Source organism: Hemicordylus capensis, chromosome 2, assembly GCF_027244095.1.
Source record: "Hemicordylus capensis ecotype Gifberg chromosome 2, rHemCap1.1.pri, whole genome shotgun sequence".
In the NCBI taxonomy this organism is placed as follows: Eukaryota; Metazoa; Chordata; class Lepidosauria; order Squamata; family Cordylidae; genus Hemicordylus; species Hemicordylus capensis.
The window spans coordinates 410177191-410203874 of NC_069658.1; the positions used below are offsets into that span (position 1 = coordinate 410177191).

The window sequence follows — 26684 nt, forward strand, 5'->3', positions numbered from 1 at the left end:
TCCACACACACACACACACACACACACACACACACACACACACACCAGAAATCCCATAATGCACCATACAGAAATCCCCCTGACACCAGCCAGGAGCCTCCCCAGTCTCCCAGCCCCAGCTGCAAGCAGATTATCAACAAAATGGGGCCAAGAGAGCATGCACTCCCTTAACCTCATTTTGGAGACGGGCTCCAGAGGCGGGTTTGCTGCCGTACAGCCATTGGGAGCCACACGGCTCGCAACAGTTCACACAGGCAGCAAAGCCCTCCAAGTAGGGCTGGAAAAGGCCCCTTAAAGCAGCCAAGCCCAATCTTTTCTGCGCAGGTGAACAGCCTCTATGTGGTCTTAGCTCCTCGGTTTCATTCCTGGAAGAGAGAAGGGTTTTAATTCAGTGTTGTTTCTCAACAGGACCATCTTCTACTGTCTGAAGGAGAGCAAACCTGCCCTTGATTATATGAGACAAAGTCACATGGTGCACATCAGCCCTATCCATTCAACAGAACGTTTGGGAAAGATGTTCTGCAGAAAGAGATAGAGCAGACAAATTGCTTCATTTCAAGCTGTTTTGTTGATATAGCCCAGTAACACAAGCTGGAATGAATTCTTTAAACATTATGCTGAGTGAATAGAATAGAATAGAATAGAATAGAATAGAATAGAATAGAATAGAATAGAATAGAATAGAATAGAATAGAATAGACCTCTGTGGAAACCTTGGTGCTGTTACAGTAGCAAGTACACCAGGGATTCATCCTATGATCTGCCAAGTGATAGACCATTTTAGAAGTCAGGAAGTAATGCCAACTCACAAATAGAGTTGCCAGCTCTGACTGAAGCTATTCCTAGAACATTTCCAAACGGGGCTTTTTGCTCACTTCTCTTCCGGAATGGAGGTTGTGCATTCACATATCAACCAGATTTATCCCGAAGTCCCTGTGAGCTATCAAGGAGCACTCCAGATATTATTTGAGTTTTTCATTGCACATTAGAGCATAGCCTGATTTAGGTCTGGGGTTTAAAAAATCCACTTTTTGTGTCGGTTGGGGGGGGGGGCCAAATTCGAACTTGCAGTAAAGTCTAGCAGTAAACCCGTTGTAAAGCCTGCTGTCTGGAAATGGTCCTGGAGAGCTCTCCTCCCACCCACCCCCACCACATTTCCCCCCACAATAAATATCAAGCCTTTAACATCACCAGGATTGTTTTCAGGAGTGACCTAGAAACTGTTGTAGACTCCTGGAGGCTCCAGGCCAATCCCAGAAAGTTGGCAACCCTACTCACAAAGGTTAAGTAAACACAGATATTTTATTTTATTTATCATATTTATATACTGCCTGATATGTGTATCTCTAGGTGGTGTACACAATTTAAAACAACAAATGTAAAACAGAGTAAAAACAATTAAAACAATTTCACAGAATAAAAAGTAAACAACGTCATGGGATACGGCAGGGCAAGAGGTAAAAATTCCAGGGGTCTCCTCGTTGTATGTGATTAGGGTAGGCTACATAGCTCAGTGGTAGAGTGCTTGTTTTACATGCCAAAAGTCCCAAGTTCAATCCCTGGCATATCCCAGGTAGGGCTGGAAAAGGCCCCTTATGAAACTCTGGAGAGTCACTGCTGGTCAATGTAGGTGACAGACTGAGCTAGATGGACCAACAATGAGTGGACTCAATACAAGGGATGTTCGTGTATGATCCTTTTACTTATCTCTGCCAGTTCTAAGAGTAAGACTGAGAGTTGTGACTGCTACTGCTAGAAGAATCCATGGTAAAGCCACCTCCATTTGGAAGAGAATGATAATTTGAATAACCACTCTAGAAGAATATGGGACTTGAAAATCTGGTGCTCCCTGCTAACTGGGCAAAAATACACTGTTTAAAGCGGTGGTTCTCTTATATTTAGTAATGAGAGAGCAACTGTCCCTATCCAGTTCCACACAGCATCTTTTTCAGTGACTGTTGCTGGTGTCTATCTTTTGCTTCCTTTTAGATTGTGAGCTCTTGGAAACAGGGAACTAAAAACAATTCCTTTTCTGTACAAATCACATTGAGAACTCTTTTTTTCTTTTGCTGAAAAGCTGCATATAAATATTTGTATTGAATAAATAATAAATTACACAAAAATGGTGCTCATCCTTACTAAGGAGGAGGACCTAGTCCAATAAAGGATGTAACACCAGTTATCAGTGCATTCCCAACACAGAGAATGAGCTGAAAAAATAGCATCAGTAGCCTCAAACCCTCATCCTCTGATATTTCTTGCAGGTGGGAAGTGAATCCACTTTACTGCAGCACCGTAAAGGAGGTTTATCCTTACAGCACTGGCAGCCGGCTACTCAATATCATTGACATGGCCATATTTGACTTCTTAATAGGTAAGCGGAAGGCGTCTGGTATTCATGAATCTCATTGATTTGACCTTCTCTCTATCCCAAGATTGCGACTGTCTCTTGTTGTTGTACAGAAGCCTACCTGGCTAGGGAGCACACACTTCAGACCGTGTTAAGCTTTCTGATTTTAGATTAATCTTTTTCTAGCCCAAGTGGAAAGGTTTCAAAACATGCAGGTACAGGTAAACCTCGCCATTTGCAAACTCTACATCTGCGATTCCACGATTGGGTAATTGATACCTGAACTCTGTCAGATACTCCCCTCAGGAGATGGGGCCACTCTGGGAAGAGTATTTGCATGCAGAAGGTTCCTGATTCCCTCCCTGGCATCTCCAAGATAGGGCTGAGGGAGGCTCCTGCTTCCAACCTTGGAGAAGCTGCTGCCAGTCTGTGTAGACAATAATGAGCTAGATGGACCAATGGTCTGACTCAGTATAAGAAAGCTTCCCGTGTTCCTATGTACCTCAGCATTTGCAAGGTGTGTGTGTTAAATGCTGCATATTCGTATGTCAGGGGGGTGGAAATTATCTCAGAGGTCATTTCCAGCCACCATTTTGGAAAAAGGAGCCATTTTGTGGCTCATTTCTTTAAAAAACAAAACAAAACATGATTTTCATTGGAAAATGTTGGAATTGTGATTTCTGGGGGCATTGCTGGAAAGCAGAAAACCTGCAGAGCACGGTACAGCACTCTATTGAACTTATTTCTGCCGTAGTTTTGTGCCATTTTTTGCCCTGCAGAAACCTAATCCCCCAGTTCCCATAGACTTAATGCCCTGTTATCCACAGTTTCGTTACCCGTGGAAATCTGCAGGAATGGAACCCCCACAGATAACGGGGTCCACCTATATTTGGTAAAGCCTTACAAAGGCTGCATTCTCAGACTGCTTTTCTGAAAGCTTAACCAGGATTGGCAGATGCACCCAGCATATGATTAATTTTGCTGCGGTGCACATAATCCCAGTTAGCAGTTCCAGGGGAGGGGACCATGGCTTCCAGGGACCTACATGGAATCCCAGCAGCCCCCGAGCTACCCCTCATGCTGCCCTCACTCTGGAAAGCTTTCAGCTCCTCACCAGCCACACCCACACTGGCCCCGATGCCAGAATGGGCAGCTGAAGCATCTCCAACTGCGCTCAGCCTTACTTAGCAATCTCCTGAGAGCTTCGCCAACACTCGGCGGGGGCTTTGACCCCCAACTTTCATTGGTCAAACACAAACCACAACAGGGAAGCCCCTTTGACCCAGGGCACCCTAGGGGAAGGGTGGTGCATCCAGGTGCCATCTGTGCAACCCTTCCCATCTCCTCCTCTCCCCGTACATGTCACACATCACCACACAAACATACATACATCCCCCCTGTACCACTCCCCAAGTGGGTAAGCAGCATCCCTCAGCATTAGTCCCACAAACAGTGGACCTGGCCACTGTTGCATGAATAGCCAGGTCTCCCTGCCAGCATCTGTCAGTGGGGTGTGGAGCTGCTGTCCCTGCATTCCTGGCCATGGCATGTTGTGTTGTAGCTTGAAGGGGCGGGAGTGTGGATGTTGGGTCAGGTGTGGGTGGAGCATGCAGGTGTGGATGATGTGGTTTGTTGCCAGGCAGAATGAAGCTGGAGGTGTTCTGGTGGCGTGGCCATGGAATGCAGGTGGGAGGCTAGAGCACCAGTGGGCATGGTCTGCTGTATCTGGGGATGTCTATGGTAGATGTGCAGGTGCAGGTACGGTGTGTGCAAGTAGCCAGGATTGGTGAGAGGTGCCGGTTCTCATGATCAAAGGATCTTGGTCAGGACTGGATGACTGATCCTCCCTAGATCAAATATCCTGATCTGCTTCTAGATCAAATATCCTAGTAAACTCTGTGGAACTTTGTCGGGCTTCCCATCACTGCAGGTTCACATGATCACACCAGTGCTGATCATCCTCATTTAACCAGGATTAACATAGTTGTGAGAATGTGACCAAAGGAGAACTGGAGTTCCTGTAAAACTGCCAATGAGTAAGGCTTCCCCCTGCTATAGATCTCCCTGTCTCCACCACCTCCCCATGGCACCTATCCTTTTCCCTTGCCAGCTGCTGGAACCTAATATTAAGGGCATGTGCCAGGACTGGGAAGTCTTTGGTTCAAATCTTAGGACAGCCACAATCTCATGAGATAGCTCCAGGCAAGGTGTTGCCTTTCAGCCTTAGTGCATCATTTGTAATAGCAATAGCAATAGCAATAGCACTTACATTTATATACCGCTCTATAGCCGGAGCTCTCTAAGCGGTTTACAATGATTTTAGCATATTGCCCCCAACATTCTGGGTACTCATTTTACCGACCTCGGAAGGATGGAAGGCTGAGTCAACCTTGAGCCCCTGGTCAGGATCGAACTTGTAACCTTCTGGTTACAGGGCAGCAGTTTTACCACTGCACCACCAGGGGCTCTTATGATGAGAATAAAAATAAACTTCCCACTTCCCTAAGCAATGAGGAGTTCCAGGGGGTAGCACTGCTCAGGTTTGGGGCTCCATTGGCTGAGAGAGCCCTGGAGACTGATGTCATTCAGTAGTATATAGTTTAGTTTCAAATATGCTAGTAGAGCATTATATAAGTGGAGGGCAAACAGCAAGTTGCTACCAGGCAGCGCATCCCTTACAGTTTATTCCCATCAGGAAACATTTACTGACCATTAAAGAACATTAACATTCTTCTGTCAAAACTCATACCCTGTCAGGCATAGCTTTAAGGCAAACCAGTAATGATAGGCCTGTTCACAACAAGCAACAGCAAGCCCACAATGCTATGATTAAGGCCTTCCCCCTCAAGTGTCCTGGGTCTCTGCAGATCTTCAGCTTGTCCTGCCAAAGTGAAACACTCCTAAATCCTATTGATTGCAGTGAAACAGGCATGTGTGAGGCTCTCAGCCATTGAACCATGGGGCTTTATAAGGGCTTAACTTTGGCGGGAATGTGAATTAGAAATCAGAGGTCTGTCCTAATCAATTAGAACTATAAATCAAGGAAGAAAGGAAGTCTAAGAAGCAAGTGGGCAGGTTCCTAGTGTTTCCTGCCCTCCCTGAGGATGGGCTTCAGCCTAGCCTAGCATGGGGCATTTATTCCACGCCAGCTAGGAGACCAGAAGCAGCTGAGGTGGGGAGAAGCCATGATGAAAGGCCAGTGGACGTGGGCAAAGGTTTTTTGGGAGCTCCATTTAGAACTTTCATCCCTCATGGAGAGCTGAGTCTAGTTGCTGGTGCTGCTCTAAGAAAAGGCAGGGTATCATTATAATATTTGATAGGCTGTATCAGCATCACAAACATATCCCATAAAGCAGAGGTTCCTGATCTGGGTCCCCAGATGTTGTTGGACTACAACTCCCATAATACCCATAGTGGCCTTTGGCCATTATGTCTGGGGATGATAGTTATCGTAATCCAATAATACCTAGGAACCCAACTTAGGATATCCTTTATGACAATGGTTCCCAATCAACAGGTTTGTATATTTGCAAAGGAAACATATTTCTATTTCTATTTCTGGTTTGTCCCTGCAGAGCCCTTGTGTAACTCTATCGACACGATCTGTTTGCAACCTTTGTAATGCAGTTCAGCATGTGCTCTCCTTTCCCTGCATCTCCCATCTTCAACTATCTGCAGGCATGACCTGGCACTACTACAACATATAATTCCTCCCCTCACCCTTTCCTCCCGAGGCTGTAGCTACAGAACCATTCGTTACCGTGTTGACCCCTTGATGTATCTTCTTGTTTTCTGTGTGTGTTAGAGTTTGTCTTCGTGTTAGTTGAGCTATATGACCATATGTAGGCATGAAGCAGAAAGAATATACACCCTCAAAAATAACCTCTCAAAAGTAATTTTGTGGGCTTATTTTCTCACCACATTCCATCATCCATCGTTCTGGAATTCTGTAACTTTGGGAGCAGAAAGGGAGCATCTCTTTAAAAGTTTATATCCTAAAAAGCTTTCTAGAAAGTTTTCTATTCTAGTGTGGCTGGCCAAGAGCACACTGCACTTTGCCAGCCCATCAGAGCCCCATTCCTCCATTACATTATACATATGTACAGGTGTCTGTACACATGTACATGGTTTTCTGTGATTGACTGTACATGGGCTCATTTTGAAAGGGAACCTGGGTACAGGCCCCCTCATGAGTAGATAGGAAGTGGACGATTGTATGTGAATTAACCTAATGTGTGAATAACTGTATGTGCATACAAGTCTGTACATGTATACATGATACTAGACTGTGCATTGACCATAACCTATGAATAAGGCCAAATGACAGTAATGACTATGATAAGACCACTCGTCCTGCTTTCTAGAGGCCTCAGCCAAAGGAAGGTATTCACCTCATTTGCCACATTTTAGATGGTTTGGAATCCTAGAGCTCAGATTAAGAATTCTCCTATAATGGTGGTTTCTGGCTGGGTTCTAGAAGGGCAACAGTGCCTTGACCATTTCAGTAGTGTTGCAGTACAAGTACCGAGTGCAATGCTAGCAGAAATGGCAACAGCAGAACAGGGAATATAGCCCATTGTCTCATGGAGCCTGATGGATAACACTGGCTGACATACTGCGCAAAGTTCAATGTACATTGTAATGTAGTGTGCATACAGTTGTGCAAGTGCACTTTTGCGCAAAAGCAAAAATTGTGCAAGTGGAGTTGTGCGATAGTACAGCCATTGGAAATTTGTGCCATTTTTACGTTTGCACAAGAGTGAACTTGGGCAACTCCATGCATGTTAGGTTAGCACATGCACTGGACTTTGTGTGGTATGTCAGCCAGTGACATTAACATGCATGATATGTAACCAGAAGACTGACTCATGGGGAGCACAGCATCTGCACACCACCAGAAAACACTGGTGACCCCAAAAGCACAACATGAGCTGAGAGGTTTCAGCACATGCCACAGCACTTAAATGGCTGTATCAATGCATGGTGAGTAAGCATCAGTGTGCACCAAGCCATTGTGTAGCTGCACTCTGAACATCCTATCTGAAGAATCCTATCTGACTGAAAAGCTTGCAGTAGCGTTTTTAACAAGTAGATGGCCTAAGTAAAACAAAGCCATTGTCTCTCTTGCTCTGTGTTTCTCAAATCTGTGGGATCAAGGCTACTACTAAAATATCAATACACCTTGAGTATTGTGTACCTACACAACAAAAGACATCAAGTGATCCCTTATGGCAGTTGGAGTGGCTTACACTCATGGACATCACTAGTGAGTTTCTTTCTTTCTCTTGAAAGGCAACATGGACCGTCATCATTATGAGATGTTCACCAAGTTTGGGGATGATGGCTTTTTGCTCCATTTGGACAATGCACGCGGGTAAGGCACTGAAGCCTGAGAATTGAAAGAAAGAACAAGGAGTATTTGGAAGGAAGATTCTTCTTCTTCTTCTGGGTCCCATAAATGTGATTAAGAAACTCCCTATGCAGATTATGCAGAGGTACATGCCTCATCCATTGAGGTACTGTGGCCCTATTGAAAGCCATATGTGGTGGACATCACAGGCTATCTGGATGAAGCCTGACTCAGACTCAACTGGCATAACAGTTCTTCTATACTATCTTCTACTATGGCTGACATATTGCACAATATTATTTGTGCTTTGCAACGTAATGAGGTCATTCTTATGACCAGCCCTACCAGGGTAGAGCTGCTCTTAAGAACCACAAGGATCGATCCCAGCATTCCTCAGCTGGGTAGCCCAGGTTCTAAACTTGGGCTAAAAGGGAGGACATGCGTGCGCCTCCTCCTTCACTCTTGGCTCATGTGGAAGCCCAGACTGCCTGCAGCTCAAGCTTCCATAGAGCTGAACAGAAAGCATGCCCAACAGCTCAGAACTGCCTCCATGTAACATGCATGGTGTATTGTGGGATTCGGGAGGACTTCCTCCTCTTGGTCACAACATTGCTGATCACTGTCACACTGTCTAGAAGATGACAGGTAGGAGCTTGCCTCCCCATACCTCCCTACTGCACCTCCCCCCGCCCCAGTTCACAGTTTAGTCTGGTTAACAACTTTAATGTTTGCACAGCTGCACTAAATGTAAGAATTGCACAAACACAGTTGCATAATTGACAGCCACTGGAAATAATGGTCATTGATTACGCAACTGCATTTGCACAATTCTTGTGTTCAGCGCATCTGTGCAGCATTACATTGCAACATATACATATCAGTGTGCAGTATGTTGGCCTATATAAGGAACTAGAGTCTGGAAGGGGCATGGTGGATGGGGAGGTGAGGGTGAGACTAAAGAGCTCCAAGAGGGAAGTCTAAGCATGCTCATCAAACAATAGTTCACAGGATTATTGAGGGGAAGCCATGGCAGTTTAATTGATATTTAAAAACCCACTATAAGTACATGTAAAATCAGCCTGAGGACCAAACAAAAAACAAGTTTGTACATATTATCTGGCCTTGTGTGTGTAGGTCTGCGTTTGGGGGGTGGGGTGGGGGATAGGGAGCAAATAGCAGCTGCAGGGGGCCTTGATCCAGATCAGGACTGCAGTGGAGGAGGAAGGAGCGATTTAAGCCTTTGCCCCTGACCTGGTCCAGATCCAGCCCTTCTGTGGCTGCTGTTTGCCCCAACAAGGAAGCTGCCATAGGCATCAACAGCCTTATATGTTAAATATTTATTTTGCCCAGCAAGCCAATAAGCTAATTTCAAATTATACTCTGTGTTATTTTACTCCTAAGTATTTGAAATAACAGCCTTTGGCTTGGGGCTAAACATAACCATGTAATCAAGGAAGCTCCCAAATTATGAGTTATCTGTAAATTAGGAGGATCTGGAGAATGGGGAAAATGTATTTTTGGTCTTATATTCTCTTGTGCTTCCAACTAAAATGCCACAAGACTGAACTAGATGAGATGTTGGAGAGTCATGCTTGGTCTCCCATCTTTTAAAATTTATTTTAAAGCATATTGGATCAGGACCGTGGCCATGGGATACCAGGCCACATATGTTCCTTCCTCCCCTCAGCTGTTGTTTACCCCATTAATGAAATAGATGGTTGCTGTTTTTAATATAAATGTAAGGAAGTCAGCGATCAACATCTTATCTAGTTTGTCCATTGGGGTAGTGGGGCTTTAATACTTTGCCCCACTCAGGATCACATACTGCCACACATGCTAGTTCCGGGGGGCAGGGCAGAGAAGGATATGTTAATCCATCCCACTCCTGCTTTCCCCCAAGGGGGTTTCAGTCCACTTTGCACACTCTCATGCATGCTGTTTACAAGGAAGGACGGACACAGGGTCAAACAGCATATTTAATGCAACGTATCATTCAACTGAGGTCAGGAATGCCACGCAGCCAGAGATAGACACTATTCCCAGAGGTGGGCTGTGATGGCGGGGGCAGGGTGGCGAGGGGCACCAGGAGGTACCTTTAAAAATAATTAGCTTCGATGCCACTCGCCCCTGGCAGCCCCTACGAGCAGCAGCACCCCACCCAGCACCTTGCATGGAAGCTGTCCCGCCGATGGCACTCATCTGGCCTCTGCACACACATGGCAGCCATTTGCATGGTCAGTACTGCCTCTAACTATGCCAAAGTGCCCTAGAGTGACTTGATGGTGGAGCAGTTTTGTTGATTTTGAAAGTCTGGTTTCCTCCCAGGTCTGACTACCTAGTGACTTGTTGGCAAGGGGAGCAATTGCTATATAGCCACCTCTCCTTGGGCACAGTCTGGGTTGTACTGATTATTCAAAGGTCAGTAGGAGGGGAGGATGGTTGGTTGGCCAGACGGATCTACCATGTGGCAAGAGGCCGATTTGTTCCCTTTTAGCGTGGTGATTCTGTGAATATATCTTCACTTTGTCACTGCATTTCAGATACAAATCCAATGAGAATAGAGCCACATGTCATGAATTTAAACCCCACTGGCTAGCCTCCTCCCAAGACCTCCCCACCTGAAACATACACTCTCTGAACTCTCAAGCCATTTGGCTCATTTACACTGGTAGTTTAATGTTGTTTGTTTGTGTTCTTGTATTGTAGATTTGGGAAGCATTCCCAAGATGAGATCTCCATCCTGGCTCCACTCACACAATGTTGCATGTAAGTGCATGTCATTCTAAGTTCCCTTAATTAACCTGAACGCCTGAATAATAGCTCCCTAGGCCATAACAAGCAAGATAGTACCTGATCCAGTGATAATGGTGAAATGAGACATGGGGAACATAGGAAGCTGCCTTATACCGAGTCAGACCATTGGCTCATCCAGCTCAATATTGTCTACACCAGGGATTCTCAATGCTGGGTCCCCAGATGTTATTGGACTTCAACTCCCACAATCCCCATCTAAAGGCCACTGGGGCGAGGGATTATGGGAGTTGAAGTCCAATAATATCTGGGGACCCAACGCTGAGAATCCCTGGTCTACACCAGTGGTTCCCAACCATGATTCCTCTAGGTGTTGCTGAATTACAACTCCCATCACCTCCAGTCACAATAAATTGTAGCTGGGAATGATGGGAGTTATAGTTCAGTAACATCTGGAGGAATCTGGTTGGGAACCACTGGTCTACACAGACTGGCAACAGCTTCTCCAGGGTTACAGGCAGGAGTCTGCCTCAGCCCTGCCTGGAAATGCCAGGGAGGGAACTTGGAGCCTTCTGCATGCAAGCAGGCACGTACTCTTCCCAGAGTGGCCTCATCCCCTGAGAGGAATATCTTATGGTGCTCACACATGTCCCATTCAAATGCAAACCAGGGTGGACCCTGCTTAACAGAAGGGGCAATTCATGCTTGCTACCACAAGGCCAGTTCTCCTCCCATTATTGTCAGACCTCATGCAAAGTAGGTCAGTTTCAGCCTGCAGCAGTTTCTAGAAGTCCTTCCTACTTCTCCCACCCACCCCACCCACAGATTTACCGGTGTGAAGTGAATGATAGAAAGGGCTCCTGAAGTTGGGGGGGGCAGGAAACTGCTGTGTATGCTTGCAACAGCAACAAGGGATTCCACGACCTCAGCCCTATAGGATCTACACTTCCCATGATTCCTGACATCTTTTGATGTCTACAGTGCATTCAGGGAGTCTGGTAACCATGGGAACTGTAATTTCTCATGGTTCACCATGTCCCTTGCTGTTTGCACCCACCCCACACAGAGTGTTTCCTATCACCTTCTAGCCCACCTCAGTAAGCTTGGGAAAACTGAGGGGGCAGTGAAGAGGTTTCCTGGGATCCAGTGCAGTGCAGCCTGAGGCTCTCTGACCAGACCACCAGTGTTCAACCTAATTTGAAGCTTAGATCACTTTTCAAATGTCCAGAAAATTTATGACAAAATGATTAGATTTCCCTGCAGTATTGCTAGAGTGGGTTGCAGTGCTCAAGACGCATGTCCGCTTCAAGGCTTGGATATGCACTGGAGTCAGACACACATCCATCCCCCTTCACACGTGCCATTTGTCACAACTTAAAGCAGGGCTTGACAAATCCCAGGCACCAGGGAGCCGTGGCACCTAGAAATATAACTATGACACCAAGACTTAGAGGTAAAGTTACTTAATACAATCTTTATTTGTCCCAGGCAGCTCTGTTTCTGTGCTAAGAATGTTACAAGTGCAAAAAGAAAAGCCAATATGCTGTCTCCCTCCACAATGTCTGTTGTTAAATCGGGTAATTTTTCAAGTGTCCATTGTCTGGCTCATAAATTTTGGGGCTGGCTCCTAGATCCAAAGAGAATCTATCAAGGAATCTATTGTGGCTAGGGATGATGGGAGTTGTAGTTCAGCAACATCTGCAGTACTACTGGTTGGGAACCCCTGGCTTAAAAGGAATTGACACATTTCTTTTGATTCCTGTCAAGAACATTTGGATTTTATCATCTTCAAAAAGGGACTAAAAGACCCTGCTCAGAGTCAATTACATTTCTGTTCCCCTGCAGGCATTAGGGGATTGCTCAGAAATTATACTGCCTGAATCCAATCCAGGCTACTCGTTTATTAATTTGTATATAAATCAAGAGCTAGGCCTTTAAAAAAGCTCTAGCAAGGGTCATTCATCCTCTGGGTTTCTCTGTCTGCCACATTTAACAATTTCCACCATATTTCCTCTGCCTTTCTGTGGTACCTGCTGTCAATGTCATAATCTCCAGCCAAACAGCTATATTGAGCCTCCAGCTTGAATTTCAAAAGCCATTATTCACACCTTGTGATACTTGGATTTTATAATTATAGGGTTGCCAATAGATCCTTTCAGTGAACTCAAGTCTCTGCGACTTAAATGGACTCTTGCTCACACCTCCTCTCAGCCACAACTTTGACTCTTCAGAAAGTTAAATGTTGTCAAGGTGTGTGGCTTACAGTTGATTCGCTGACATCTGTCAAGCATTAATATAACTCAAGCCGGTCATTTTGCTCCTGTCTGAACAAAGATAGGGCCAGTACACTAAAGATCCCATGAATACCTAGTCTGGAATTTAGGTGTCTTCTAGGCCAGAGGTTCCCAACCTTGGGCCATCTGCAATCTATTGTGGCTAGTGCTGATGGGAGTTGTAGTCAAACAAATTGAGGCTGGATGGCCTCAAGTTGGCCACCCCCACTGTAGCCCCCATATTCTGACTTGCAGCACCCCTCCAAGAATTGAAAGAGAGGTCTTTGTCAGCTCTGCAACCAGAAACCTTCCCACAGTAGAGCTGCTGGGGATTAAACTACCACTGAGGTACAGCCCCTGCCTGCATGCAATAGATGTGCTCTTTACTTGTGACCTCAACGAATATTCATATCTGGTCCCCAAACATCTGGATTGAAGAAGAAAGACCTCAAGTCAGAGGGTGGGGCTTCCAGCACCTTGCTGATTAAAAATTAAGCAGTGGTCAGAGGACGCATCATTTATCTAGTCAGCTTTCCGAGTATCTATGCCAGGGAGGTAGATCCCCCACCCCACTTTGGTGCATAAATAATTTGCCTCATATCTCTGTGGATTTCTCTCCCTATCCTGCCAGAATAAAGAGAACGACGTTATTACGACTGCAGCTCTTAGCTCAGCTAGACTACAAGCTCAGTGATATCATGCGGGAGTCCTTGCTTCAGGATCGCCTTGCCCCTGTGCTCACAGAACCCCACCTTTTGGCACTGGACAGAAGATTACAGATAATCCTGATGACTGTGGAGAAATGCATAGAGGCCAATGGAGAAGCTGTTGTTGTGTTTGATGCTGAACTACTGGAGCCGCCTGCCTTTGACAGAATGACACAGCCTAGCTAGAACTCAGGGGGAAACTGGAGCTTTTGTTGACTATTTGTACCCTACCCAGGATGATGGGGATTGACACAGGGACGGTCTCTAGAAGGTCACGAGATTCCAGTTTAAGCAGCTGTGTGGATGGGTAGAGGCTGCAGCATCAACATCCATTCTTAGCATATTTATACTGAGCCCTCCTCCCACCACCAGTGATCTTCAGCAAGAGACCTGCAGAAAGCCAAGCACTTTTAAAACTGAAAACCATGCTTTTGGGATGCTGGACTGCTTCAGAGGATCTGTCTTGGTCCTTGTTGGCACAAGGGACTCTAAACAGAGGCTTGAATAAAAAAGGGGAAATGAAAGGGAAACATTACATAATGTGTATATGTGTGTGTGCATGCATGCCCAATATTTTTGACAGTACACAGTAAAGTATGGTGCAGGGATGCTCAGAACTGCACCATACTTGTGCAGAACCGCAGCAAACTTTCACTCAGACATTCAGATAGTCACAATGGAGGGAGTTCAGATTCTTCTGGATAATGTTGCAAAGATAAATGGAATCTCCAGCCTCAGAGGTGAGATTCCTCTAAATACCAGTTCCAGGAAAGCAACAGCAAGAGAGTGGGCATGCCCTCCCCTCTTGCCTGTGAGCTTCTCAGAGACATCTGGTGGGGGCCACTGTGGGAAACAGGATGCTGTACTGGTGCACAGGTTAGGCCTGATCCAGCAGGGCTGTTTGTATAAGGAACCAAGTTGTAGGGAAGAATAATGGGAGATAAGACATTATGCGTGCCTTCAAGGCAGTCCCAAGACCATGGCCAAGTGGTGAAAAATCTAGCAGCTGGCATAGAAAAATTCCTTGAAATGAGGGCGTTTCACATGTCCTCTTACAATGGCACTTCATGAAAGACTTCCAGCCTCCAACACCTTGGGAAACATATCAGTGCTTCCCACTTACTCAGCACAGCTGCATCAGAGTTAAAGAGTGAGCTAACATTTAACATTGAGAGTCTTTTAAAGGAGCTTCTGCCATGGTGGCTGTAATGCTCAAAAAACACCAACCTGCAATGAACAAGTAGTGGCCCCAAATGCAGAGAATAAGAATATGCAGACTCGGGCACTCTGAAATATGTAACTCGAGGAAGCAGAGCTTGTTTATCTAAAAGGCTCTATGCAACCAACAGGGTGAGAAACTCTTGTAATATAAATGTGTGCCTGCTTTTTATGGAAAGCTTCTATGAGAATGAAGCCATAAAGTATGTGTCACATCCAAAGCAGCCCCCAGAGACAAAGAGGGAGGATTATTATAAGACAATGGATACTCCCACACTTCAGGCAGGGTGGCCAAGAATAGGAAGCTGTTTCAGTTTGATCTTTAAAAGGACACTCTCCACTCAGTTTTTTAAAAAACTGTCAAGGGACATGTGTGGTTTGAGTACCTTTGCCTTCTGTGTTTCTTGGGCTTATTCACTGCTGCAGTGTTTGTGGAAAAAGTGAGGATGACTGCATATGTTGTTTTAGACCAGGCCTCAGCTTCCTACCTCTTGCAGATGTTGGCCTACAATTCCCATAATACCTGGCTATTGACCACTGTGGCTGGGAATTATGGGGATTGTAGTCCAAAAACAGCTGGGGGGCAGGGGCAAAGTTGAGCAGGCCTGTCTTAGACTAATGGCATGCCCAAGATCAGTGGTTAAATTTCTGCAGAGGTACCTCATTGCAGATTGTAATTGAAGCCCTACTCTACAATGCCAGGTAAGTCAGGGCCAGCTAAGGTTACATAGTGGTAAACAAAAGCCATTCCAAATATGCTTGAGGAAGATGATAGCAGCTATTTAAAAGGTGTGTCTTTGCCCAGTTTGCATGTGTACAGTGGCACCCATGGGCATCCACAGGGGGGCAAGCCCTCCCAATTCATGGCAGGATTAATTTGGAGCAGTTTACCTACAAATGCATACAATAAAACAGATTCCCCTCGCCCCTCCACCACACACACACACACACACACACACACAGAGGAAGAGAAACATTCATATGGATGCCCATAGGAGCACTCTTACCTCAGGTGATTCAGAGCTGAAACCTGGTGCTGAGAATAGATTTTAGGACTAAGAACTACATCCACTTAAGCTGTACACCTGGGAACATTTGCATGAATATTGACCTGGATCCTGTTTTTTTGGCTGGACATTACAGAATAAGCTGACCACCCCTAGTGAGAGACTCCTGTGCTGAGAGGACAGCAGTATTTTAGGAGGCTACAAAGATATGTCGCATACTAAAGTATGCCCACACTCCTACTTCCACAAATTTGTGTAACCCAGTTTTTTAAAAAATTGACTACCAACTCTCTGTCCCTCCCCCATCACCATTAATTGCTTACCAAGGCCATCAATGATAAGTATATCAGCACAAAAACTAATGCTTCTACACTTCGGATATTTTTTTATTTCAAGTGTTAACAACTTTCCAGCTTTTCTATACTGTTTTTTGTCCTTAGACCCCAAGGCAGTAAACTTCAAATTAACAAGCTAATTAAATCATAAAGTGTTCATAAAAATACAAAGTAAAACACAAAACACCCAGCTACAAAACTAAAAGTCAGAGGACAACTATTAACTGGCCAGAGGCCTAAATAAAATGAACAGTCTTCAGTCATTGCCAGATTGGGAAAAAGCTGTGCAGACCATGTTCCACAGAGAGCAAGTCCCACAGCCTGGGGGCAGCCAGCAGGAAGGCCCCATCCTGCATACTCAACCAACAGGAGTCAGCAACCAACTTGGAGCTGGGCTCTCCTGGCCAGCTTAATTAAGTGGGTAGATTCAGCTGGGAGTAGGTGGTCCTGAAGGTATTTTGGACCCAAGTCATTTATGGCTTTTAAAAATGAATAACCAGCACACTGAATTGTAACTAGAAACAGATAGGCAGGCAGTACAGTGTCTCCACAATCAATGTAATGCATACACCATGGGCAGCTCCAGATATCAGGTTGACAGCTGCATTCTGCATTATCTGCAGATTCTGAATTCTTTTCAAGGGCGCCCCCATATAGAGCTCATTGGATTATTGCAAACATGATGTGACTAAGGCATGGCTAATAGAGGCCAGATCAGCCTTCTGATAGATGGGGTGTTGCTGCAAATGCACTTTGGCCACTGCCAGCCCCCAATTCTCCAGGAGCAGTAACCAATCCAGGCCCCACAAGCTGCAAACCTGCTCCTGCAAAGGGAGTGCAACCTCATCCAGAACAGACAAACCCCCATACTCCAACTGGACCTTCTACTAACCACCACCTCTGTCTCATCTGGATTAGATTTCAGCTCATTAGCCCACATCCAGCCCATCTTGGCCTCTAATCCCAGCTCAGAACCTCCTCTGACTCCCTGGTTTCAGAAGACTTAGTGTGACAGAGCTTTATGAATGTCAATAGATTGAAACTGAGCCATCCCTCTGCATGTTGTACTAACCAGTAGTGGCTGGTGTGGGTGCTACCGGGGGGGGGGGGGAGGGCGGCAGCAAGAGACATCTTTAAGTGTAAATTAATAGGGGCTTACCTCTACTACCACTGCACATGAACACTGTTTCGAGCAGTACATGCCACCCAGCACCACCTGCATCGGGGAATCGCTGGGCAGCACGCTGCTGCTCGAAGCAGCATTCAGGTGTAGCAGTAGCAGAGGTAAGTCCCTATTAAGTCCCCCCCCCCCCCCGCCAGTGGCACCCATATGGGCTGCTGGTACTAATAATCCTGCTGACTTAACTCTTGCCAGAAACTTTTGCACACATCAATCTGCAATGCTACCTGGCTAAATATTTTTGTCAGAAGGCACAGATTCAGCTCTTTCAACTGCATTGGACAAATTACATCAGTACAGGGAAATCCTATGTCAGCCACTCTGGAGGACATGCAGTAACCTATATGTTGGCTAATCCTTCATTTGAATTTTGTCTGTTCAGTGTTAAGAACATAAGAACAGCCCTGCTGGATTAGGCCCAAGACCCATCCAGTCAAGCATCCTGTTTCACACAGTGGCTCACCAGATGTCTCTTAAAAGCCCACAGTTGCCTCTTTTCCAAACTAAAAAGCCCCAGATGCTGTAGCCTTGCCTCACAAAGAAGGTGCTCCAGACCCCTGATCATCTTGGTTGCCCTCTTCACCTTTTCCAGATCTGCAATGTCCTTAAGATACGGTGACCAGAACTGCACACAGTACTCCAAATGTGGCCAGACCATTGATCTCTAGCATGGAATTTGCCTCTCTCAGAGCTGCCGTGCACTGAATTGACACCGTGACCTCAAGGTCTCTCTCCTGGCCAGTCACTGACAGCTCAGATACCATCAGCGTATATATGAAGTTGGGGTTTTTTGCCCCAGTATGCATCACTTGCTTACATTGAACCACATTTGCCATTTTGTCACCCACTCACCCAATTTGGAGAGATCCTTTTGTAGCTCCTCACAATCTGCTCTGGATTTCATTACCCTGAATAGTTTAGTGTCACGTGCAAATTTTGCCACTTTGCTGCTTACCCCAACTTTTTAAAAAATTAAATTTATTTATATTCTACTCTTCTTCCAAGCAGCTCAGAGCGGTGTTCATGGTTTTTATTCTCACAACAACCCTGTGAGGTAGGTTAAGGTAGATAGATGACCGGCCCAGAGTCACCCAGTTAGTTTCATGGTTGAATGAGGATTCGAACTCAGGTCTCTCTGGTCCTAGTCCAACACTCTCACCACTACACTATGCTGGCTCATTTATGAACAAGTTAAATAGCACTGGTCCCAGTACAGGTCCTTGGGGGACCCCACTTCTTTCTTCCCTCCATTGTGGAAACTGTCCATGTATTTCTACCCTGTTTCCTGTCCTTCAACCAGTTACGAATCCATACATGAATCTGTACCCTTATCCCATGACTGCTAAGTTTACTCAAGAGCCTTGGGTGGGGAACTTTGTCACAAGCTTTTTGGAAGTCCAAGTATACTATGTCAACCAGATCACCTTTATCTACATGCCTGTTGACATTCTCAAAGAACTCCAAAAGGTTAGTGAGGTAAGACTTGACCTAGCAGCAACCACGCTGGTTCTCCTTCAGCAAGGCCGTTTCTTCTATATGTTTAACAATTTTGTCCTTAAGTATGCTTTCCCTCAATTTATGCAACAGGCACATTAGTTAAGCTAAGCGGGTTGTAATTTCCCAGATACCCCCTGGATCACTTTTTGAAAATCAGTTGCATTAGCTACTTTCCAGCCCTCTGGTACAGAGCCTGATTGTAGGGACAAGTTACATATTATTGCTAGGAGATCAACAATTTCACATCCAAGTTTCCTCAGAACTCTTGCGTGGATGCCATTTGGCCCTGGCGATTTGTTCATTTTTAGTTTTTCAGGACTTATTTAGAACATCCTCTCTCATCACCTCAAATTGGCCCAGTTCTTCAGCCTCCAAGCCTGAGAAGCTCAGTTCCCGAGTGGGTATATGGCCAGTATCCTCCGCTATGAAGACAGATGCAAAGAACTCATTCAACTTCCCTGAAGTCTTATCCTCCTTAATAATCCTTTTCACACCTGCACTGTCCAACCGCCTCCTTGGCAGGTTTTCTGCTTCTGATATATTTAAAGAGACTTTTTAAATTCCTCTTGACACTTCTAGCTATATGCTATTCAAGCTCTCTTTTTGCATTCGTTATCTCCTTGCATTTCTTTTGCCAGAGTTAATGTTTATTTCTGTTCTCTTCATTTGGGCAGGTCTTCCATTTTCTGAAGGAAGTCTTCTTCACTTTTAATAGCTTCCCTCACTCTACTTGTTAGCCATGCTGGCATCCTGAACTTGGTGGTACCTTTCCTCCTTCTTAGTATACATTCAAACTGTGCTTCTATTATTGTCATTTTGAATAGGTTCCATGCTTTCTGGAGTCATTTGATCCTCCGGACTTTCCCTTTCAGCTTCCTTTTTACCAATCCCCTTGAGAAGTTTCATCTTCTGAAGTCCAACACATCTGTATGGGACTTCCTTGGCAGTGCTCCACTTGCATATGAGCTGAATTGGATCACACTGTGGTCACTGTTCCCCAGTGGATCTGCAACTCTGACATCTTGCACCAGGTCCTGGGCACCACTCAGGATTAAATCAAAGGTCGACTTCTCTCTGGTTGTTCCGCAACTAACTGTTCTAAGGCACAATCATTTAGCATGTCTAGAAATTGGGCCTCTGTCAGTACCTGAGTGTGAATTTGCCCAGTCTATGTAAGGATAATTGAAGTCACCCATTATTAGAACTGTGTCTCTCTTTGACACCTCAAATTTGTTTCTCCAACTCCAGCACACTCTCAGCATTTTGATCCAGAGGGTGATAGTATGTCCCAAGTATTAACAACAACAACAAATATTTACTAGCTGACCGGGCGCATAGCATCTGCGCCCCTAGTAGCGCCGCCGCTGGCACGGCCGGGCCCGAGAGTGCCACCGCCAGCGCGGCTGGGCCCGCGGCGCGGCGCAGCCCGCCGCCTTGCCTCCACAGCCGCCCAGCCAGGCAATTCTCCTGGGTGCGCCCTGACCAATCAGGCGCCCCCACAGCCCAGCCAATCAGCTGGGCTGCCGGGACGCACGCTCCAAAGGCACACCCAGGAGAATTAAATATATAGATATAGTGCTTTTCAACAAAAGTTTACAAAGCAGTTTACATAGAAAATAAATAAATAAATATGGCTCCCTGTCCCCGAAGGGCTCACAATCTAAAAAGAAACATAAGATCTATACCAGCAACAGTCACTGGAGGTACTGTGCTGGTAGTGGATAGGGCCAGTTACTAAATAAAGAGAATCCTGCTAAATAAAGAGAATCACGTTAAAAAGGTGCCCCTTTGCCCAGGTAGCAGGGGTATGTAGTAACACATTTCCTTTGTCCTCATATTGTCATTCATAATGTTTCCGTGGAGGACTCTGGTCCTCCTAAGTTTCTATTTTGTTGGATTCTATCCCTTCTGTAATATACAGTGCTACTCCACCCCCAATTCTCCCCTCGCTGCCCTTTCTATTGAGTTTATCTGCAGGAATAAGTGTCCCACTGGTTCTAACCATTCCACCAGGTTTCTGTTAAGACCACCATATTTATGTTTTCATTAGCACCCAAGCTCGCCCATCTTAGCTTGGAGGCTTCTGGCACTGGTACGTAGACACCTATATGCCAAGCTTCTTACCTGGCGCTGGCGTATGCTATCTCCCTTACTGTCACTTTACCTTTTTGACCAGCTATCATATGTTTCCATCTGCTCTACTCCTGGCTCTACTCTGTCCCCTTCTGGTTTATCTGAAGTGTTTGCACCTTAGGGGATTTTGCCTGCCGAACCAGATACCACCCAGTTCCTTTCAGCAATCCCCCCAGGCATCATTTTAAAAGCTCCTCTGCAACCTTTTTTATTTTAAGCACCAGCAGTCTGGTTCCATCTTGGTTCAGATGAAGCCCATCCCTTCTGTACAGGCTTCATTTGCTCCAAACGTATCCCAGTGCCTAACAAATCTAAACCCCTCCTCCTGGCACCACTGTCTCATCCATGCAGAGACCTCTCAGCTCCACTTTTCTCTCTGGTCTGTGTGTGGTACAGGTAGTACTTCAGAGAACACTACCCTGGGAGTCCTGGACTTCAGTATACCTAGCAGCCTAGATTTGGGTTCCAGGACCTCCTGACTGCATTTCCCAACATCGTTTATGTCAACATGCACAACAGCGGACTCCTTTCCAGCACCACCTAACAGTCTATCTAGATGCGGCGTGACGTCTGCAACTTTTGCACCAGGCAGGCAAGTCAACGTGCAGTCTAAACACAGGTCATAAGCCCACCTCTCTATGCCTCTATCAATCCAATCACCCACTACTAGGAGGCCCCCAACCCCCAGAGCATCCTCTGTGCAAGAGGATATGGGCCCATCACCCAAGGAAGGGGTCCCTTCTATGGGAGCATTCCCCTCTTCCTCAGACTGATGTCCTCCTTCCCAGAGACCTTCATTCTCCATGACAGCAGAGGAACTGTCAGTGTTTTCTGTTAAATGTGACCTACCTTGGCCTTCAACAGTAGTTCCATCTCTACCTAGATTATCAGAGAGCACAAAAGGAAATAATTTGTATTTTCTGTTATATTGATAATATGGTGATAGAGCTCCCTCTACTGATTCTTTCTAGACAGAACAAGTAAAAAATTGGCCAGCCCAACAAAAGTGATATTTTATACAGAGGGACTAAACTGATGCAAGGATCAAGTGCTCCTTAAGGGCTCTGGTTGTGGTGTAATGTCTACGTATTCTCCACTAACGGTTAAGAAAACACATACACACAAACCTAAACTTCCTGCATGCTATCAAATATTTAACACGTTTTACTTATAAGCCAGTTGCTTTAGCAGAGTTAAGCTAGCCGAGCCCCTCCAGTGCTGAGCCACCTGGTAAATTACCACTTATGGCACCTTCTAAACAAATTGCACTGTGTGTGAAAATCCTGGTGTTTTAAGCAAAGTTTGAATGTTAAGCCAAGACACTCGATTCTGAAGACAAACCTTGTACTTGGTGAGCGAGCTTCCTTTTCCGTGTTAGCCCCATGGATGGGTTTTTAAACAAGGCCAGTTTTACTGTTGCTCACCAGCTGACTAGCAAAGTGTGTACACGATTGAAGCTGAATTGTAGCGTTTATATGAAAATCGTGACGACAACAACTTGATGCTATTATGAACTCAACCAATATGGCTCAGGCTATGCCTGCACAACTATTTAAGATTGGGGGAGGGGACTACCATTTGTTTTGGTTTAAGCATTTATTATAGCTATATCGTGTTCTTGCATTTGGCACCCACTGTTCTCCCATCCAGGCCACTGATCAGGTCTATACCTGCCCAGCCTCAGCAACCTTGAAGCATCTGGCAGTCCAAGACCGTTTTCACTGGGCCCCATGACACACAAACATGTGGCTCACATCCAAAACAGGAGTGCAGGGATATCTGTAAAGAATGGTATTGGAACCCTAACCTTACATAATTATCAGTATTTGATACCAGTTGAGTAGAGAAGTAGGAATGAGGCCCTCAATAAGGTTTTATGCTGCTCTAGGGTTGCAGCAAAACACTCTAATTAAACACACATTAGCCTGGCTATCTGGTACCTATAGCCACCACGTAGATATGCAAGGCTGCAATCCCACATTAAGATGTTTTGCCCACAGGTCACTCCTATAGAAGTACAACTTTTCAACAACAAATGCTTGAAGCAGCGTACATAGCAAGAGGTACAAGCAATGTTCCCTCATACAGGGATTCCCTGTAAGACTACAACTACAACTATGTTGACTACAACTCCCAGAACCCCAACAAAAGCCATTGCAGCTGGGGATTCTGGGAATTGTAGTCAACATCGTCTGGGAATCCCTGTTTGAGGGAACACTGGGTATAAGCATAGGGTTTTTTATCCCCAAAGGGTTGAGTCTTTAAAAAACCGTGCATGTGCGTGCATGCGCGTGTGTGCGCACACACACACACACCACCGCCAACATACACCCTGCCACTGGAGGTACTATGCCAATCTGTAAAGGGACAGTTGGCTTTCCAGCTGCTAAATATAAGAGTGCCACATTTTAAAAGATGCCTCCTTGCCCAGGTAGCAGGGGTCAAGATAAAGAAAGATTTTATGTGGGAAGTAATCCTTGGAGCTCTTGTTCTGCCTTAAAGTAGCTAGATAACAACATAGTAAAGAATGTAAAACTTAACACCCAAGATAGCCACCTTCAAAGAGCAAATATATGAATTAGCGTTTAGGGGAAATCTAACAAGCAGTTATCCAATTGGCCTCAAATATCAACAAGATGAGAGTAATTTAGCGAAGTGATAAGTAATGGCCTTCTGACATTAAGATGCTACATTAATAGGAAAAAAAGATGAAAAATACCACAATACTGCATGGAAATGTTTAAGAGTGAGTGCAGACATAAGGTGAACCATCCTTTAAAAATGTTCAGAGATCCAGAACAAGCCTCTCTGGTTGTCTGTGACATAGAAGGACTATAGAACTCCCAAGGTGGCCTAGCAAAAAGACAACCTATAGAGTCATTCTAGATTGTGCTAGTTTAAGGACTTGAGCCTGGGTTAGAGTTAACATGAGTGAAGACATGACATCAAGCCAGAGTGGAGCGAGGATAAAACCAATCATGCAGCCTGCTCCTGGCTAGTCTGCACCAGTGCCCGAGACTCATAGTAGGGCAATGACAAAACAACACACTGATGACATTTAAGAATTTAAATCATTTTTATTGCTTTACCTGCCATTAGGACAATCTATAACAAAAGGAATATATTAGCACATACAGTTAAGTCAGATAACAATACAAAAATGGTCCTCTGGTTGACTATAGCACTCTAGGGCAAGAGATTTATTTTAATTTGCTAAGGTGACCTAGCAAAAAAAATTTTAACCACTTCTAAAGCCCTGAATGTTAGCTAAGGCAAACTATACCAACTGTGGATTCAAACATGTTTAAATTGCACACAAAGGTAAAGCTTTAACTGTGATTAATATTTAACTCAGACATAGCTGGGTCATCTTAAAATCTTGTTGGTAAAACTACAAAAGGGAGTAAACAGCAAGCTAAAAAGACGCAGTAGTGAAACTTGATTAGAAAGCCTTATATAAAAAAATGTGCATTTTTGTGGCGCTCTAACTAGCTTACATAGATTTAAAAAATTTTTGGTGCTTCAACAAGGATCAAATCAAGCTTCAAAAGTAACAAAGGTATAAGGAAAAAAATCCCTGGATATATTCAAACTGAATAAAGTTTTAGAGAAAGAAGTTAGCATTTATGGGCTCCTGAGGAGTACATGTGGCTATCCTCACCTCACTAAGGTCTTTAGGACAAACAGCAGGAACTCACAATGTATAATTTTACATCCCTATCTAGAAATGTGGACGTTGAATTGATATCCCCTACAGATGTTATTTTATACTACGCCGCCTATTCTTCAAACTGTACGTATGATGAACAAATATTCCTCCAACAGCCAACAAGTCAGCAAAGTATATACCAGGTCCAATTGTCTAAAGAAAAAAAAGGGGGGGGAGGAGATAGGTTGTGCAGGGGCGGAGAAAGGGAGTGGGACTCAAAGAACAGTTGCATAACCAATGCAAAATACTTGCTGTCACTCCCAAAATAAAATCCTACTCTAGTTTCAGATAATTTACATATTATAAAGAAACTGACTGCCTACATTATCCAACTGTGAAAGTCCATAAAAGCTAGTGGGCAGCACAGGGTGCACACAAAGTATTGTAACACAAACCTGGTAAATACTGAAAACATTTCAGACTTAACAGGGTTAACTTTCCAAAAATAGTTATTCTGCCAGATCAGTGTGAGAATATGGGGCAAAGCAAAGAATGGGTGTGTGTCTTGCTCAGACTGAATCTTTTAAGAAGTTAAAAGCTACTACATCTCCTGCAAGGACAAAGTAATAAGAGTTTGACAGGAAGCATTGAATTCCAGCTTCCTGTCTTTCACATAAAACCAGTGCCTTATTTTCCCAACTGGGATGGTATTCAACCTGCACTGAATGACAGCTATAAGAACAGAACCATTGAATCCTATGGTTCCTAAGTTAGAGAAGCAAAGCTTGGAAGGGACAGAAAAATCCATGTGTAAAATGCACCCTTTGGTTTTCTGTTCTGCATTTAATGCATGGGGTATTCTATTTGACACTAACTACAGAGCAGCCCAGTGCTTAATGTCAGTGTTTACACTGGCATCAATATTCAGGGGTTTAGCAGTCAATTAGCTTTTGAGAATTTGCACAGAAAAAGTTGAGGCGCAAATATGAATATTCATAACTGAGAACAGGCAAAAAAAGTCAGCTATGGCAAAGATCAGCAACACTGGCCGTAGCTGCCAGAACAAAAGCTTATACATAAAAACTTGACAAGTAACGACCAAGCCATTTTGAACCAACTGAGATGGGTACAGATCCACCGAACTATCAAACTTCTAATGATGGTTTTACTAGGAGCTGATCTCAGCAAACCAAACCAAAGATAACCATATCAAGAACATTTATGCCTCAAAGCAGAGTTGAGAGGCTAAAACTCTCGGTCTAAGGGTAGTACAGTAGAAAGTGACCATAACCTTAAAGAAACACAGGATTTACAAGCTGAGAAATGAGTGCCTCTTAAGCATTTTCCACTGTTACATCCTTAACTCTATGGCAATAATCTTGGTGCTAGGAGATTTCCCCAACAAAAGGAATGGCAGTTACTGCCCAAGTTGGACACTGTACATTGCACAGAGGAAAGCAGTAACAGCAAAAGTCTCCATACAATTTTGTATTTATTTGAAATAGGGTTGGGGCACCAAAATAACATTCTAAAATTTAAAATGGTGCCATGAAAAGCAACATTTTTTCCTTCCTCAAATAGACAGGAAGCTGCAATAGCCAGTGGCCATGTGGCTCTGCACAAGAGTATTGAAGCAGTCTGCATGTGTGAAGCATGTATTGGAAAATGGGGGGAGACTTCAGACAGACAGGGACACAAAGCTGTTGTACTGCTGGATGTTTCGTTTGAGAATATCCGAGCACGGACCCAAGACACGCTCAAATCGGGGCCGGTCAAGCTTTACACATTTCAATGGACCACGAGCAACAACGGTGGCAGCACGAGGACGATTCATCAACAGAGCTATTTCACCTACAGGAACAAAACAGAAGACAGATTGCAAAGTGTACAGAGGATAGTCCAAAGTATTCTGCAAGTGACTGATATTCTTCCAAAATAGAAAAATGAGGATTGTCCTAAACATATTCCAGAACATCAGATGGGTTAAAGTATTCTAGCTTAAGAGTTATGACTATACACTAGAGGTAAGACTGAAGACAAGACCCCCCACTTCTCATATCCTGGGCAGCAGTTTCCACTTTTAATTCAGTTACTGAATAGCCTTTACTTTTCATCCAGCTCTCATCCTATATCAGATAAAAGAAAAAGCTGGGGCTTTATTTTTAATGCTCTGCAGTAGTATTTCCAAAGAACCAAACAAAAATGCAACATTGTAGATTAAGTTGAAGACCCAA

The 26684-nt window shown here is 44.7% G+C and overlaps 2 protein-coding genes across 8 annotated transcripts in view; one reads left to right on the forward strand and one right to left on the reverse strand.

Moving 5' to 3' along the window:
• Window positions 1-13989, forward strand: part of FAM20A (FAM20A golgi associated secretory pathway pseudokinase) — a 60016-nt gene extending 46027 nt beyond the window's left edge. Inside the window, exons 9-12 of one of the 2 annotated variants that reach the window (XM_053304102.1) lie at window positions 2265-2374; window positions 7643-7724; window positions 10407-10466; window positions 13356-13988. In XM_053304102.1, the coding sequence (XP_053160077.1) occupies window positions 2265-2374; window positions 7643-7724; window positions 10407-10466; window positions 13356-13617 (514 nt within the window). In that variant the 3' untranslated portion in view covers window positions 13618-13988. Of the gene's footprint in view, window positions 1-2264; window positions 2375-7642; window positions 7725-10406; window positions 10467-13355 lie in introns of both variants that reach the window. The other variant, XM_053304101.1, reaches the window with a different exon arrangement.
• Window positions 13990-23858: 9869 nt separating this feature from the next.
• Window positions 23859-26684, reverse strand: part of PRKAR1A (protein kinase cAMP-dependent type I regulatory subunit alpha) — a 33399-nt gene continuing 30573 nt past the window's right edge. For all 6 annotated transcript variants that reach the window (XM_053287871.1, XM_053287866.1, XM_053287868.1 and 3 more), the window contains one exon: window positions 23859-26301. In XM_053287871.1, the coding sequence (XP_053143846.1) occupies window positions 26129-26301 (173 nt within the window). In that variant the 3' untranslated portion in view covers window positions 23859-26128. The remainder of the gene's footprint in view (window positions 26302-26684) is intronic.